General features: G+C 46.4%; 1 protein-coding gene across 3 annotated transcripts in view; it reads right to left on the bottom strand.

The window, feature by feature from the left end:
• slc4a4a (solute carrier family 4 member 4a) overlaps positions 1 to 14,950 on the bottom strand; it is a 58,927-nt gene that overhangs the window by 31,436 nt on the left and 12,541 nt on the right. For all 3 annotated transcript variants that reach the window (XM_042100929.1, XM_042100928.1, XM_042100927.1), the window contains exons 5-6: positions 4,887 to 5,022; positions 1,819 to 1,979 (exon numbers count right to left, since the gene is read on the bottom strand). In XM_042100929.1, coding sequence (XP_041956863.1) covers positions 1,819 to 1,979; positions 4,887 to 5,022 — 297 coding nt within the window. The remainder of the gene's footprint in view (positions 1 to 1,818; positions 1,980 to 4,886; positions 5,023 to 14,950) is intronic.

Below are 14,950 nucleotides of genomic sequence, written 5' to 3' on the forward strand. Positions count from 1 at the left end.
CTATTTTAAGCCCGTCCTTCAGAGAGGCCGTATGAGTTCTCATGAGGTTCTAGTTGGGTATGGGATGGCACCCAAGAGTCTCTGTCCAGTTCCAACAAAAGTTTCCTATTTTTAAAAAGAAGGTCAGGGCTCGAGCATGTGGACGCGGGCTCTCCTCACTAAGTGTCTCCAGTGCTAATGACCGAGCCGTCAGTGCAGCAGGACTGTTGGTGTGTGTGTGCGTGTGTGTGTATGTGTGTGTATGTGTGTGTGCCTGTGTGTGTGCATGTGTGTTTGTGTGTGTGTGTGTGTGTGTGTGTGTGTGTGTAAGCGTGTGTGTGTGTGGTCTCAACTCGTCTGAACCCAACAGATGACTTTGCAACTGCTAATCGGAGGGGACGCCTCCTGTGTCCCTCCTGAGAACCCTCGGCTGTAAATGAGAAGCAAGAAACGCATCATTTACAAGGAGGAAATTGAGGGTGGCACTCCAGACTCTCTCTCTCTCTCTCTCTCTCTCTCTCTTTCTGTCTCTCTCTCTCTCCTAGTCACATACCCTCCCACGTTGTTTCTCTCTTTCTCTCTCTCTCTCTCTCTCTCTCTCTCTCTCTGTCTCTGTCTCTCTCTGGCCTTATTCCCACTGAGAGGTTTCAAACTTAAATGCCACTCTCTAGGTGGGAAGCTATGGGGAAGTATATGTATAAGCGGCTGGCCTTCACTCAGCACCTGTCAAACCATGTGTGTAGAAGGCACACAATGACTATAGACAGGCCTTTAAGCTCTGTAAGAACTCTGTGGGGATCAGCTTCCGTGTACAGTTCCTAAGCAACTACATAGAACCCTGCTTACAAACCAATGCTAAGATGCCTTTTTAAGAAAGAGACCAGTCTGACCTTGGAGCTACTTTGACCTGAGCCATGGTCAAGGAAAATGCGTGCCTCGGGTAAGGTTGCTTTTTCCCCTGCACTCAGCAGAGGCACCCACCCAAGAGCCTTTTGCCCTAAAATTTAACTGAATGGTGGAAATGCGCTAAATGAGATATATAAATACATCATGACTTGAGGGGGGAGAACTGACAAACAAAAAGAGAGAAAGAGAGAGAGAGAGAGAGATACAGAGATATACAGAGAGATACAGAGAGAGAGATTGTCTGTAGGGCTGCAGTGCCTGCATTAGATCACACAAGCTCCGTACTGGAGCCCGGCCAACTCTAACCCTGGGCTAAGCCACCCTGAACTTTCTGTTTCCAGACCCACCACACAACAAAGTGCACCATCAGATCCGTCAGGCAACGTCGGGCCACCTATTCCCAAACCCTGTACCTCCAGCCCCACCAACCTGGGGTCGCTCTGGGCCTCCCTATGGCACTTCCCCCTCTTCCCTCCTCCACCTCCATCTTCTTCAACTTTCCCCTCCTACCATACTTTGGCTAGTAGTTATAATGTCTACACTCTTATGCTCTAGTAATAGTATTGACTGAAGCAGTAGTAATTCCTACCTAGTAGTCTCCTCTGCTCTGTAGCTTGAATGTTATTCCTCATTCTGTAAGTCTCTTTGAATAAATGCTAAATAAGTGCATGTAAATATGTAAATGATGATGAGTATGATGACTACAGTGGCTGCTTGGATGGCTTAGATCAATGCTGTTCACTCTAGATGGCTTGTATCTGTTTCTGTTTCTGATGTGCTTTCAATATGTCAGAATGTCTGTACTGTCATACAAATGGCCTTTCGGAGGACATTAAAGTTTTATATCCCCTGAGCCACCCTAGAGGGCATCCCTCCCAACGGGCACACACTCAGTCCCCCCCCCCCCCCCCCCACCCCCCCCCATCTACTCACCCACCACCTGGGGCAGTGTGCTAGCCTCCAGGTCCAGCAGGATGGTGCCCTTCTCGATGCACGTGCGCAGCTCGAACAGGCTGTGCAGGGAGAGCGTGGCCACGTGGGGTTTGCTCCAGCGCTCGCCCCCCTTCTCCACCTTTTCCTCAAACTTGATCCACCTGTGAAGGAAGACAAGCGAGGAGGTCCAATTACATGAGGCTCAAAAGAAACAGTCTTGCTGTTTGGTTCATGGTTTTATCTGGTAGGGTGAGTACAAAAACACTTTAAGGTAAGGATTTAGGGCTAGGACTAAGGCTGAGATTTGTGTGTACAGTAGACACAACGTAGGATTAGCTGCTGTCTGCAAAATATCTGAGAGGTATGGCTGTCTCTTATATATATTCTATTTTGTAGACAGTTTGTTGAAATTCTTCAATAGCTATATAAAAACACTGGCTATCTAAAGGTTTCCAACATGCAGAGAATAAAAAATAATGGTCTCGTAATGGTTCAGTAATAACCGTTCAGGGTGTTACTTCTCAAAAGCTTTTACTTGCAGTGCAGTGTGAATGACATAATGTTAGACATGAAGGATGACTAATACAGACTCACTTTAATAATAGTTTTAATAATAGAGTCTTTCTAGTCATCCTTCGTGTCTAACATTATATCATTCACACTGCATGTGTGGCATATAAAGTAATACCAGCAATACCAGCAATGTACTCAGCAACACCATGAAGCATCATCATGCCTCAGGATACTACACAATCTTTGCCTCAGGATACTACACAATCTTGATTGTTAGGCCTGCTGTATTGCCTCAATAAAGCTTATTCGAAGTCAAATTCACTTCCTCAACAAATACACCTACATTTACAGTGACACTCATTTCAACTTAGCAGCTGCAATACCACAGCAAACAGGGATGGTACTGTATGTGTGTGTGTGTGTGTGTGTGTGTGTGTGTGTGTGTGTGTGTGTGTGTGTGCCCATGCGGATGGGATGCTGATGGTTTTGCCAGTCACTCAGCAGTGTTAATCACCTCCCTGTGAGCGTGACATGACCTTGTGCCACAGACAAGCGAGGCGCCACCCAAGCCGGCTGTTTGCGCACTGCAGTAGCACGCCACCACCAAACCACTTCCACCACTCGGGTTCAACCGGCTATGGTGCACAGGGCTACTGTACACAGGCGGTGTTGTTCAGTTGAGGAGCCAGGCTGTTAGTGCTTGAGAGTCCACCGACAGACCCCTCAATCTATCACTGCATATTTGCCTTTATTGTGCTGGGTGACAATTTTGACAGTGGATGTATTGGTTCAGGGGAGAGGAGGGTGAATGCTATTCACTAGATCACCGGTCAGCCCTGACTAATGACCGCCATGTTAAAAAGGCCTAACAGAGAATTTGGGCAGCTTGGAATGGCGACTGACTCACTGACTGACTCACTCCCTCATTGAGCTGTGAGATCAAGTGGGCTGAACTGAATGGGGACGAGGAGAGGGAGAGGGAGAGATCAGGCCTCAGATGTTCTGAAAGGGGCCTGTCCGTAATTGAGGGATGATGAGGGAGCCTCGTCTTTCTGTGAATGGTGACCCAACCCCCTCACCCACACCCCCTACTCCCTTCCACACACACACACAGACATACACACACATACACACACACATACACACACTCACTCAAACACTCTCTCTCACACACACACACACACACCTGTCACACACAAAACACGCACATACACAGCCATTACGACTCCTTATCAGATGAGTTACACTAACAGTGTGTGTGTGCGTGTGTTTGTGTGCATGGGGGTGGGGGGGGGGGTTGTTAGGTGAAAACTAGATGCAAATGTGCAAACTTGAGGTGTTGATTAATCTATTCAAGAGACACCTAGTTATTCCTATCATGAACTAAAAAAATCAATTTTAATCTTCTTACCACACAATGAGAGCCCCATAGGAGTGAGTGTGAATACCCCCTAGGCGCTTCCTTGGCACATGACCCTTATGTTTGAGCAACTTGGCAGTGGGCTGTGCCTGGTCACTGGCCAATGCACCATGCACGTGCAGAATGTTTAATTCAAAATAATTCCCTCAGCACAAACAGACACATTTTTATGTGGCAGCCATGTTTTTATATTTGCATTTCCAGAGAGTACTTTTTAGAGAAACTATTTAGGAATTGTTTGCAGACTCAATGCCTTGTTTGTGTCTTGCAAATGCAGTGCGCAGTTGACTTCCATGCGGCAAATTTGACTGGCTCATTCTAATATGCAAGCATATCACATTCTCCCTCTGAATTAATAGCTGCAAGTATTCAATTGTTCTGCCTAATAGAATTTCACGGAATAAAAAGATACAAGTATTTTGTTCCCAAAGAAAACACGCCATCTAATTCTCAATTATTTTAACATGATTTTTTGCTTTTTTTATCAAAAGTCATTTTCACTAAGAAGCATTTAAATAGTGATTCAGCATATTATCCTGTAAGGGGGGAGGAGGAATCAGATCCATGCTATGTTTGCACCCACTCTCAGAGTGCAGTGCCAATGGCTAATGTTGACAGACACAGTCGGCCTCGTGTAATAGATACCAAGCTCACTTGTTGACAGCGGCCAATGTTTGCAATGCTGTCCTATAAATCATCTGAGCCTCTTCAATAATGTGGTGCTGAGCCAAAACTGCAGCCTGCACGATATTTGCGATATTTGGCTACTCTCTCTCCAGTGACGTTAAATATATAAATGAACTTTATCCCCGACTACTGTTGGCTCAGAAATGACAGCCTCTCTAGTATCAACAGTAGCATCAGTATGAGAATAGGATTTCTTAGGTGCTCTCTACAGGGAGCAATCCATCTGTTAAACTGGCAGACACAGGGTTATGTTGGAGTGCACAGCAATGTCACCAGAGTGTCAAGCTACAGCAAAATGTTCTCATGCAGGAAATGGGCTATTTAAGAGCTACAGTTACAGCTTCATTACACACAGTAGGGACATTGAGTTGTGGTTTTGGGTGAAGCTGGGTGAAGTGAGGGGCAGAGTGTTGAGTGACCTGACCCATGGGTGAGGTGGTACTCTTACCTGGCCGTCTCCTTCCACTCCATTTCCTGACCATCGACGGACAACAGCTCGTCCAATTCGGTGAAAAGCTGCGGGGGCGCCGGGCCATCGTCCTCCTCGCCCAGGATGAACCGGATCCGCTCGGCCGCCGGTGAGACTGCAACAGGGAAAATACTGCCTTTTAGCGACTGGCCAGCAGGCGACGTGTCCACCAACACGGGCTTGCACTCGTCCCCCGCCACCCCGCCGTTCATTTTGGCCTCGGGGACGGGCGCCTTCCCAGGCGGCGGCGGCGGGATCCTCACCACCACCACGGAGTCCCCCCCCTCCCCCTGCTCCTGCTCCTGCTCTGTGTCCTGCTCAGGCTCCTCAGAGCCACTCTTCTCCACATTGTTGTTGTCGGATGCCTCCGGATCGCTATCCATCACTCCAGTGTTCTTTCCCAGTGAGACGGGGAACCCAACCACAAAAAAAAAACAACTAAAAGAAGATGGAGGAGTGCTACGTTTTTTTTTTTTCTCCCTCAAGGAGGACTTGATGTGAAGGGGCACGGTAGGGGTACGATGATCTCCAACACCGGCACAACCCCCCCCTGCAGCCTTAGTAATCCACCTGCAGCCTCAGCAGCAGAGCCCCTGGGTGAGTGGGGTGTCCTCTTGTCCCTGTGAGCAAGCACTCAGGGGAAAAAAACTCAGGGGTCCCCAAAGTCTTCCCACTTCCCAACAGACCGCCCCCAGCTTTTTGAGGTCCCAATCCAGCTATTGCTTTGAATGCCCACCCCCATGACCCCCCCCCCCCCCCCCCCCCCAATTGCTTACCCTCACCCAAAAAACTGGGCCTGATTGCGATTGGCCCCTCTGACTTGGCACGGTGCCCCCCAGTCCCTCATTAACAATTAGGAAATGTTTCACAAACTGTTCATTCTTCGCAAGAGGCCTGCGCTTTCCTTCCCCCTTGTCTTTCTAATTTGAATATTTAGTCAGGCATCAGTGGCTGTGAAAAAAAGGGCTCCCTGGCGAGTTGATACATAAATAAAACTAGCTCTGTCCAGTCCTTTGGCCTGTTATTAACATAAATATGGACAGATCGCTGGTGCTGCGGGCTTTCATTTAAAGTTTGCTCATTTATGGAAATCAGAGATGAAATAACATGTTATGCCATTGCATCTTCAGACTGGAGTGGCGGGGGGATGTGGCATTTAGAAACGTGTATTAACTATGAAGAGCGGTCATCTGCCCTATCGGGTTGTGAAGTAGTGCTACTGTAATTCCTCGAGTGCGCAATCCATAAAGTATCGTGACAAGCATCTGACACACTTGAACCCTCGATAAGCTGTCAGCACTGCTGCAACATGGTTTTCTGGCAGTGTGACAAGTGGTTAAAACAAAAGGTGCCTGGGTCAATAAGATTCCTTCACACACCATCATCTCTCTCTTTTTTTATCTCTATCTCTCTCTCTTTATCTCTTTGTCTCTCTCATTCACTTACTCACTCTCAGATCTATTCAGTGGTGATGGCATCATTACTGAGAGTTAGTTGGCGAAACTCACTAAGTGAAACGTTGCGTAAAAATGCCTTTGATCGGCTTGACTGCCACAGTGGTCACTGCGATGCATCTCCGCTCTGAGAGCCTGTGCTTTCTAGACACAAAATGATCAGAACTCTAAACTCTTGCACTCTTGTGTACAAAGCCCAGGCGCAAAAGAATAAAAATAAAATAAAAAATAAAAATAAAGTGCAACCCATGGAAAGGGAATGGGTAGCATTCGATGGTGCATTCCAGCACAACTCAATCTGAATGCTACCCATTTCTCCTGTCTTTATAATGTCACTGTGCAGAGATGGTAATGTTCTTAAAAAAATGCTAAAGAGGGCTGTTACATAAATGCTTTAAGGAAGGGGGAAGAGAAGGTTGCACAAGTGAGGAGCCTTTTTGAAGATATTCATCATAATCATCATCATCATCATCATCATCACTACAAAAAGCAAATCCCAAAAGTGGATTATGTCAAAAATGATGGTGAGCTTTGAAATTGTGTTACTGGTTAAAAAATCAGCCAATGGCAATGGCTATTTTGGGTTTGGTGCGTGTGTGGGGAGGGGGATGTTTTTAGCACACTGTCACAGGAGGAAGCTATTCCTAGGATGACAGGGAACGTTTCTGTCTACTCTCTTTCAAAGAAGGACAAATCTCTGCAACAAAACCACTGGACTAGAAGTAACTATCACTGTGAGTCCCTCAAAAAAGTCTGCATCAGAGTTAAGCCTTCAAATCACTGTTACAACTAACACTACTAATGCTATACTATGAAACTGTAAACTATAAAATAAGGTCACCAGTACTTTTCAGGATTTAGCTCTTGTACCTGGGCTGTTGACACTCAAATCCTTTTCCTTTATTCTACTGTAAACACTTAGCTCAAAGAAACATAAACACTAAGAACAATAAAAAACAATAGACGATGACAGCAAATCATCCATGGGATGATTACGTTTAGACGTGGCCGGCTATTTTCATAAACGGACATTTCATCCTCTCCGTTTTCAAAAATAACATTGTGCACAGAAAAGTTTTCGTTTATGCCATCAAGAGCATGCCAAACCTGTAGGTGGCAGGTGACAGGTTGCACTTTTGGCGCTGGCACATAGGCCTAATGTGATGTTGGCTAACTAAACCTCTAAGTATTCTGAGAGTGGCAAATGTGTCCCCTCCCTTTATGCTTAACTTGTCATTGAGCACTTAATCAAATCAGTGATTAAAGACTTGTGAGGCGTGTCTTCTTTCATTTTCAGGATAAGCTTCTCATATCCATTTGTGCAAATCAGGCCGTGACTTGTTTGTTGCTTCTCTGACATTCACCAATAATCATACTTAATAATCAATCTCACAGACAATTGGCCTAAAGGTGTTGGTATAGCTGCAGTCCTACCTGGTCAAACCAGCTCTAAAAAGCTTTGCTTTATTGCAGGCTTGCATAACTATGAAGAGGACTTATCCTTGCGTGTTGAATAGTCTTGTCAGCTGAAACAGATACAACAAGTGTTTAAATAAATTACAGGACTCGTTATTCCTATTGTTGCGACACAATCGTGATTGGTATGCAGAGGGACTAAAATGGCAGGACCTTATTCATGATCACTGTTTCTGCTCATAAGTACAATGCAAAACCTTTCCAAAAAGGCCCTGAGCTGAAATCCATCAGTAGTAAGGGGATGCTGTGGCAGTGGTTGGCACAATGGCACACACAGCTTTGGTGCTCAAGGTTGCTAAGAGAACCATGAGATGGACATTGAGAGTGTGTGTGTGTGTGTGTGTGTGTGTGTGTGGTGTGTGTGTGGTGTGTGTGTGTGTGTGTGTGTGGTGTGTGTGTGTGTGTGTGTGTGTGTGTGTGTGTGCGTGTTGGAGGGGTAGTTTGGAGAGAGGTCCAACATGGGCAAGCATGCGGGGCCAGGGCGAGCAGGCACGGACAGAGCGACAGATAGAAATGAAAATCACACAGTTCAAACACGTTTCAAAGCCGTGTGCGCTCCAGCCAAGAGCCATGGGCCCCCACACAAAGAAGACTTTGTCTCCACGCCGGGGGCTCATGGGAAAAAGAGAAGAGGAAGAATGCTCGCTGTCCGAGTAGCGGGAGAAAGAGAGAAAGAGAGATAGAGAGAGGAAGAAAAAACGAAAACGAGAGAAAGGGTGCTTAGCAGAGCTGCCACTCTCAGCTGCCTCAGTCCCAGTCTCCATCTCTGCCCTGCATGTTGCCCACTCTCGGCGAATACCAATATCTCCATCTGCATGAAGCCTTCCCAGCACTCCCCTCTACACACCGGCGTCAACAACTCAACAACAACTCCTCAACTACATTCATTCACAGTCCCTTCTGAGACAGCACTATGACAGCAATCGCAGCCACGTAGGACGCTCTCAGAGCTGCAGAGGTTTGCAGAGCAGGGTACGAGGCGGCCGCGGCGGTAGTGCTAAAACTCTACACTCACTTAGCACGTCCGCACCAGCACATCTGACAACAGTGCACGAGAGGCCGGTGGTGTTAAGTTGCACACATCTGAGAGTACACTGTAGCCATGTGACATGCAGTGTTTGCTGGAAAGCTATAGAGTCATGTTTAAGTTGGCTCTGCTTCTTTTGTGCGAGCACGGTGAAAACCTTTTTAGGAACTAGAGGGACCGGTTAGGGAAACCCTGCTGCTCCCACAGAGTGTGTAACAAGTGCAGTAAAACATTACCCTTCCTCTAGTTACTGGAATGCATGCCTTCACAACTCAGTGAGATGCACCCTGCGATTACACTGCAGTTTTATATATTCAACAGCACTAATGTATTAAGCATTGTACTATTTTGAGTATTTCATTTAAAACTGTAGATGCTAATGTAGCGTGTATCATGAATTGCTGGTTTAACTGCTTTTAAGATGTACTTACACACTCTTTGTTTGTCTCCTTTTGTATTGTACTGTATGATAACATGCTGATTTAATAGTGATGTCTGGGGAAGTTAAGGCAACTACGCCTCCACACCATTTAGCATCCCCAGCTGAATGAGGCAGGTGTATGTGAAGCGTTGTGATGGGTCAGTTTTGGACGGTGCAGTGACACCCCAACACTGGCACTACGTGGGGCAGGGTTAGCGAAGGCTGACCCCTGAACAGCTGCCAGCCCGAGCTGAAAACAGACAATGACACTCCTTTGTGCGACCTCCTAGCAACAAACACAAGCTGGAAGCTCCCTGTATTTGCCACATATCACTGCACAATGAGTGTTTGAAGTCGACTTCCGCTATCAGTCACAGAGTGTGTGTGCTAAACAGTGACCGGGCTGCCAGGAAGGCTGTTTGTGTCGATTAAAGTAAGCTAACAAAAGCGCGAATTTGGCAAAGACATAGCTTAGCGGCTAAGCACCTCCTCCCGATACTAGCCAGTGTTAGCGATCGAGGCAGGTGTGCTCTCAAATCTGTGTTTCACCAAAAACCAGCCAAGCATAACAGTGCTTGGGTCATTGTACATTGTACAGAGTAATAAACTTCTTTCAGCCGCGCAACTTGAGCAGACCTCTGAGTCAGGAATCTTTGACGTTGGCAGTCCAGCCCGCCATTAAGGAGAGCGGAGCAGCTCTCTCCAGTCACCGATGCCCACACGTCAACGGGAGGCTAATCATTATCCCAGCAGGACTTAAGTCCAAAGCCTGCACTCTGTGTGGGCGCAAGTGGGTAAAATGGCCCATTAGACGTCCAGGTCGCTAATAACACGAGGTAGCATGGGGGCTAAGTGTGCGCTCAAAGTGGCTGTTGACATTTCAGCAACGGCCTTGGGGAGGCGAAGGGATTGGGGGGTGAGCTGGGAGGGTGGGGCGGGGGGGCACGCAGCGAACAGAGAGCACTTTAAAGGTGTCACATGACTGTGATCAGACAGGGCCTGTTGTCTTTTGTTCGCAACACAATAGCGTGGCTGAGATTGTTGATTGTTCTTTTGGACCACGACTGCCCTGCCACTCACCGGCAGGCTTCCTGCAAACGATACACAGCATAGGAAAAGAAAAGCACTGCAGACTGAGGCGAAGGAATTACCTCAACTTGAGAGAGGCTGTTTTAGCATACATATCTAAGGGTTTTTCTCATCTCTGAAGTACTCTGAAGTAGTTTTGAGGGGCTCTTGGACAAACAAGGTAGGCCTACTGTCGTTTAGTTTGTGCAGTTGCCAGAAAATAAACTTCTGTCTCAAGACAAATGATCATCAATTGGCATATGAACGAGTACCACAGAAAACAGATAATCCAGCTTTTGAGCTCCTACACCCCCAACTGATAAGTACACACCATTTTCACAGGTAATCTAACAATGCAAGAAGAATGTTCATTTGTCTCCCTAAATGGAGAAACTCCTGACTGTTGAGAGCTAGTTCAGCCTGCTGGCTGACATTTTACAAAGAATTCCATCTCCGTAACTAAGAGTTACGGAAAATAACCAAACAGTGGGTGTATAACCATACTGTAAACAGAGCTCACACTTTACAGTGATATATTACTCACAGGGCTGAAAGAGCCAGTGGAGATAGATCTGGATCGGAACTTGACTCTAGCACATTCCATGACAGAGGCAACACAATAATTTGTGCCAATGAAATGTGCCACAGATAATGACAAACAGACTCATGTTTTTTTAACCATGTGTGTGTGTGTGTGTGTGTGTGTGTGTGTGTGTGTGTGGGGGGGGGGGTGATGTGAATAAGAAACCATTAATTCCAGACCCAGTCACAACAACAGCAATGAGATGCTGTCTGTTTTCAGTCTCTAGTCCTGCTGGATCTGGTTGCTAAGACACAAGCTAACCCAGATATTTCCATCACGTATAGCCCATTGCCAAGACCTCGGACCACAAGGTGGATTTCACTTCACTCACTTGCTCATGTAAGACCCAGCATAATCTTATCTCAGAATCAATACTATGTCCACTGTGGCAAAGTAACATTCACTACAATTGACAAAGCTGACCCCTGTGTGAGAGACCAGAGATGGGTGAAGCACCCTGAGATTAGACAAGAATGGTCAGGCATGCTTCCAAAAGGGAGGCCACTGGTACTCTTACAGTGGTTGATGATTGACTGTTGAACCTGACAGGTCGAAGTTGCAGGTTTGGTACCCTGAAGACCCAGGTTGGAGACCAGGTGAGGTGACTGCTGTCTTCTTTCCTTCCATCCACATATATATTCAATGAAATGACTCTTACAGTGCACCATGTAAGGTTCAAACTGTAAATGTGCCTTGCTCTGGTTAGCCTTATCTCTGTTTTGGTTTGAATGATTTTAGGGTCGTTCTCCCTGCCTCAACATACTAAATAGACATTACAAATGTCAGATGGACATACACATATACAAAGATAAATGTATGTAGCCACCATACACACACAGACACACGCTACCACCTACACATGGCAGACTTAGGGTAAAGAAGGAGGTTAGATTAGCTAATAATACCCTGTGGGGGGGAGACTAAAGGCCTTAGGGAGGATTACTGGGGCTGGCCTTCAGAGGTCTCAGAGAAACATCCTGCTCAGCAGGGGTCCGACCGACGACACCCACTGACACACTTTAATATGGGTCAGCCGCACCGGCCGAAAGGGGTGGCTACTCGACTCCAACTGCTACCCCACTACACTCATCACACTCTCTCTCGTTCACACTTTCTCTCTCTGCATCACTAACTACATCTTTCTTTCTTTCCATCTTTCTATCCAGCAAACAATCAATCTATTTTATGATCCTGCCCTGTGTGACATCCCCCCACCCTTATTCCCTACATCCATTTTGCACTGTGTCTATGTCAATGGTGGATATCAGGCATCCACAAGGTGCGCTTTTGTCTGTAGATTGGAGGAGCATAATATAATGCATGCAATCTACTTTCGAAAAAAAAATGGCGAAGCAACATGAGTCAGGGCAACCCCCACCCTGATGCCACCTCCATATGGGTGTGTTTGTGTGCATGTTTGTTTAGCCCCTGCACGCTACGCACTCTCTTTTGAATGATTTACAAACACAATGCAGACACAGTCATACGGGCCCGCATGTTTCACCACAAGCTCTGTCCACCTTGACGCTGCTATTTTCTTTTCACCATCATTTTGGCAAGTGACACTTTCAGGGTGAGGCGAAGCTGGCCTTTTTGTTGTTGATACAAGCGCCTTAATTCCAAATGGAAATTCCATGGCGACTGGCTGTCGTAAACAAACAACCTCTCAACACCGTCGCCATCAGACGGTGGCAGCACCTTCATCTTTTGCCCCTTCTGCGGGCAGAGTATTGGGTGCAAACAAACCCTCTCATCTTCAGGAGACATCAGCATCTTTTGCTGCCAATAGAATCTGTTTTTTTCTCCGCTATTTGGGAATGACACACAGTACCTTGTGAGTTGAGGTTTTCCATGAGGTGCAAAGTGACCACAGGGTCTTGTGTGGAGAGAGAGAGAGAGAGAGAGAGAGACACACACACACACACACACATATACACACAGACAAACACATGCAGAGATAGAGAGAGAGAGAGAGAGAGAGAGAGAGAGAGGGAAGAAGACATATGATGAGAACAGAGGGATAGAGAGGGACTGAAAGAAAAGGAGCGTGGGGTGGGGGGGTTAGAAAGAAAGAAAGAGTTAGAGTCCAGATAATGATGCAGAGGGAGGGAAAGGGATAGAGAGGGACAAAGAGAAAGAAAGAGAGAGAGAGAGTTGATTCAGTTTCCACAAGTTTGCCGTTGGCTCCCTGACAAACAGTTGAACTCGCCTGCACCCCAGCATGTAAATGAATCCGTGACCAGTGTCCAGACAGTGGGCACACTGAGGTGTCTTTGATTCGGTCGGAGGGCAAGAGGACAAGAGCCAATCTCCACGTCCTCACGGACCCGCCACTGTCACCCACCATACCCCAGTCCAGCACACAAGCAAGCTGCCAAGCGGCCATCAAGAACTGCTGGGAACTGCAAGCTAGACCTGCCTTTGTTCCCTTTCTGTTCTTTTCTTTTCCTTTCTGTTCTTTTTTCTTGCCTCCCTTCTTTTCTTTTTCACACGCCTGCGATTAGAGAATAATAGTCCGCATGTTCTAGAAAAGGGGGGGAGGGAGGGGGATCACAGGAATGACTAACGTTGGCATGCACAGAGCTGCGGTGCCTTAACGTACTAATGGGCCTGAGTCAGCACACGCACGGACAATCGACAGAAATACTGCATAATCCACTTCCAAAGTGTCAATACACAGTCGTCCACCTTCCTTCTGGTTAAGTGAAAGAAAGGCGGGGGGTTGGGGGGGAGAGGGGAATGGGGCTGCTCCTGACAGTATGGTAAAGAGACACGTCATATCATAAACCAGCAAGAAAAGTCCCGCTTGCATGTCAACAAATCTCTGATATTGAGTCTGTGGAGAGAATTGGTTTGATTCATTTACACTGCAGTGATTGTTTTCTTGTGTTGCCTTTCACATGACAGGCACATTTTCTCTGAAACACGCTCTTCACAAACAATAGAACCCAGGTTAATCAGAGTGCCTGTGATTCCGGATCACGCATGTGAACCAGGAAGCAATCAATCAAAAGACACGGGAGAGGAGTAGGAGGGGTCTGTGTGTGTGTGTGTGTGTGTGTGTGTGTGTGTGTGTGTGTGTGGGAGGGGGGGGGGGGGGGGGCTCTGCTATTCTAAACATGGACTTAAAGCTGAAAGAACACACGGCACGAAGCTAAACGGGGAATCTCCTGCTGCGTTTATTAACCTCTCCAAGGAAATCCTGTTCATGTTGAGAAGAATGATACACAATGTGGAGAGGTTTATCTCCGGAACATTGCATGTGAGAGGCAGTGCATGTGTGTATTCCCTTGTACAAACTCATAGCTTTGTGGGAAACAACCTAAGGGATAATCGTTCACAAATTCAGAATGAAATGAAGATTTGTGTAAGATAAAACAATATATACCAAGCTGACTTGTACTTCAAGTCTAAGTTAGTGGGATGAATGGTCTGATATTTCAATGTAAAGACAGACGTGCTATAATTTGGTAAATGAGAGCTAACACTCTGAAGTTGACTTTTAAACGTGTATCTATTTTGTTTGTTTTCATGCCTTTCTGCAATGACAGTGAGTTATCTCCCATCTTCATGTTGCACAGTGTTCATAAAATGCACAGTGTGTGACACTGCGGATCCCCTACCACTGTCCTCATATGATCTGTATCAACTGTTTCCAAAACAAGGAGAAAAAGCTCTTACTGACACACAAACAAAATCACATCAAACCTAAGCACTGTCTAAACAATCAACAAAAATGTGTTATCCAAACGGTGACGGAGAGTGGTGCTTGCTGTTATAACGTCATGTAAGGGAGAGGAGCCAAACGTGTGAATGGCATAAGACATTCTGTATTTACATAACATAATAACTACAGCCACCCTATCGTGGAGGAAATGTCCATTATGGGGGCTGCTAGCAGAAAGACTCGGAGAATAAGAATGCACCAGTCAGCCAGTTCTGCTTGCCTTCCTGAAAGGGAAATCACAGTATAATTAAACTATTGTTGTGCAGCTATTATCAGGCCCACAGTAA

The sequence above is a fragment of the Alosa sapidissima genome, chromosome 8, assembly GCF_018492685.1.
Source record: "Alosa sapidissima isolate fAloSap1 chromosome 8, fAloSap1.pri, whole genome shotgun sequence".
NCBI lineage: Eukaryota > Metazoa > Chordata > Actinopteri > Clupeiformes > Clupeidae > Alosa > Alosa sapidissima.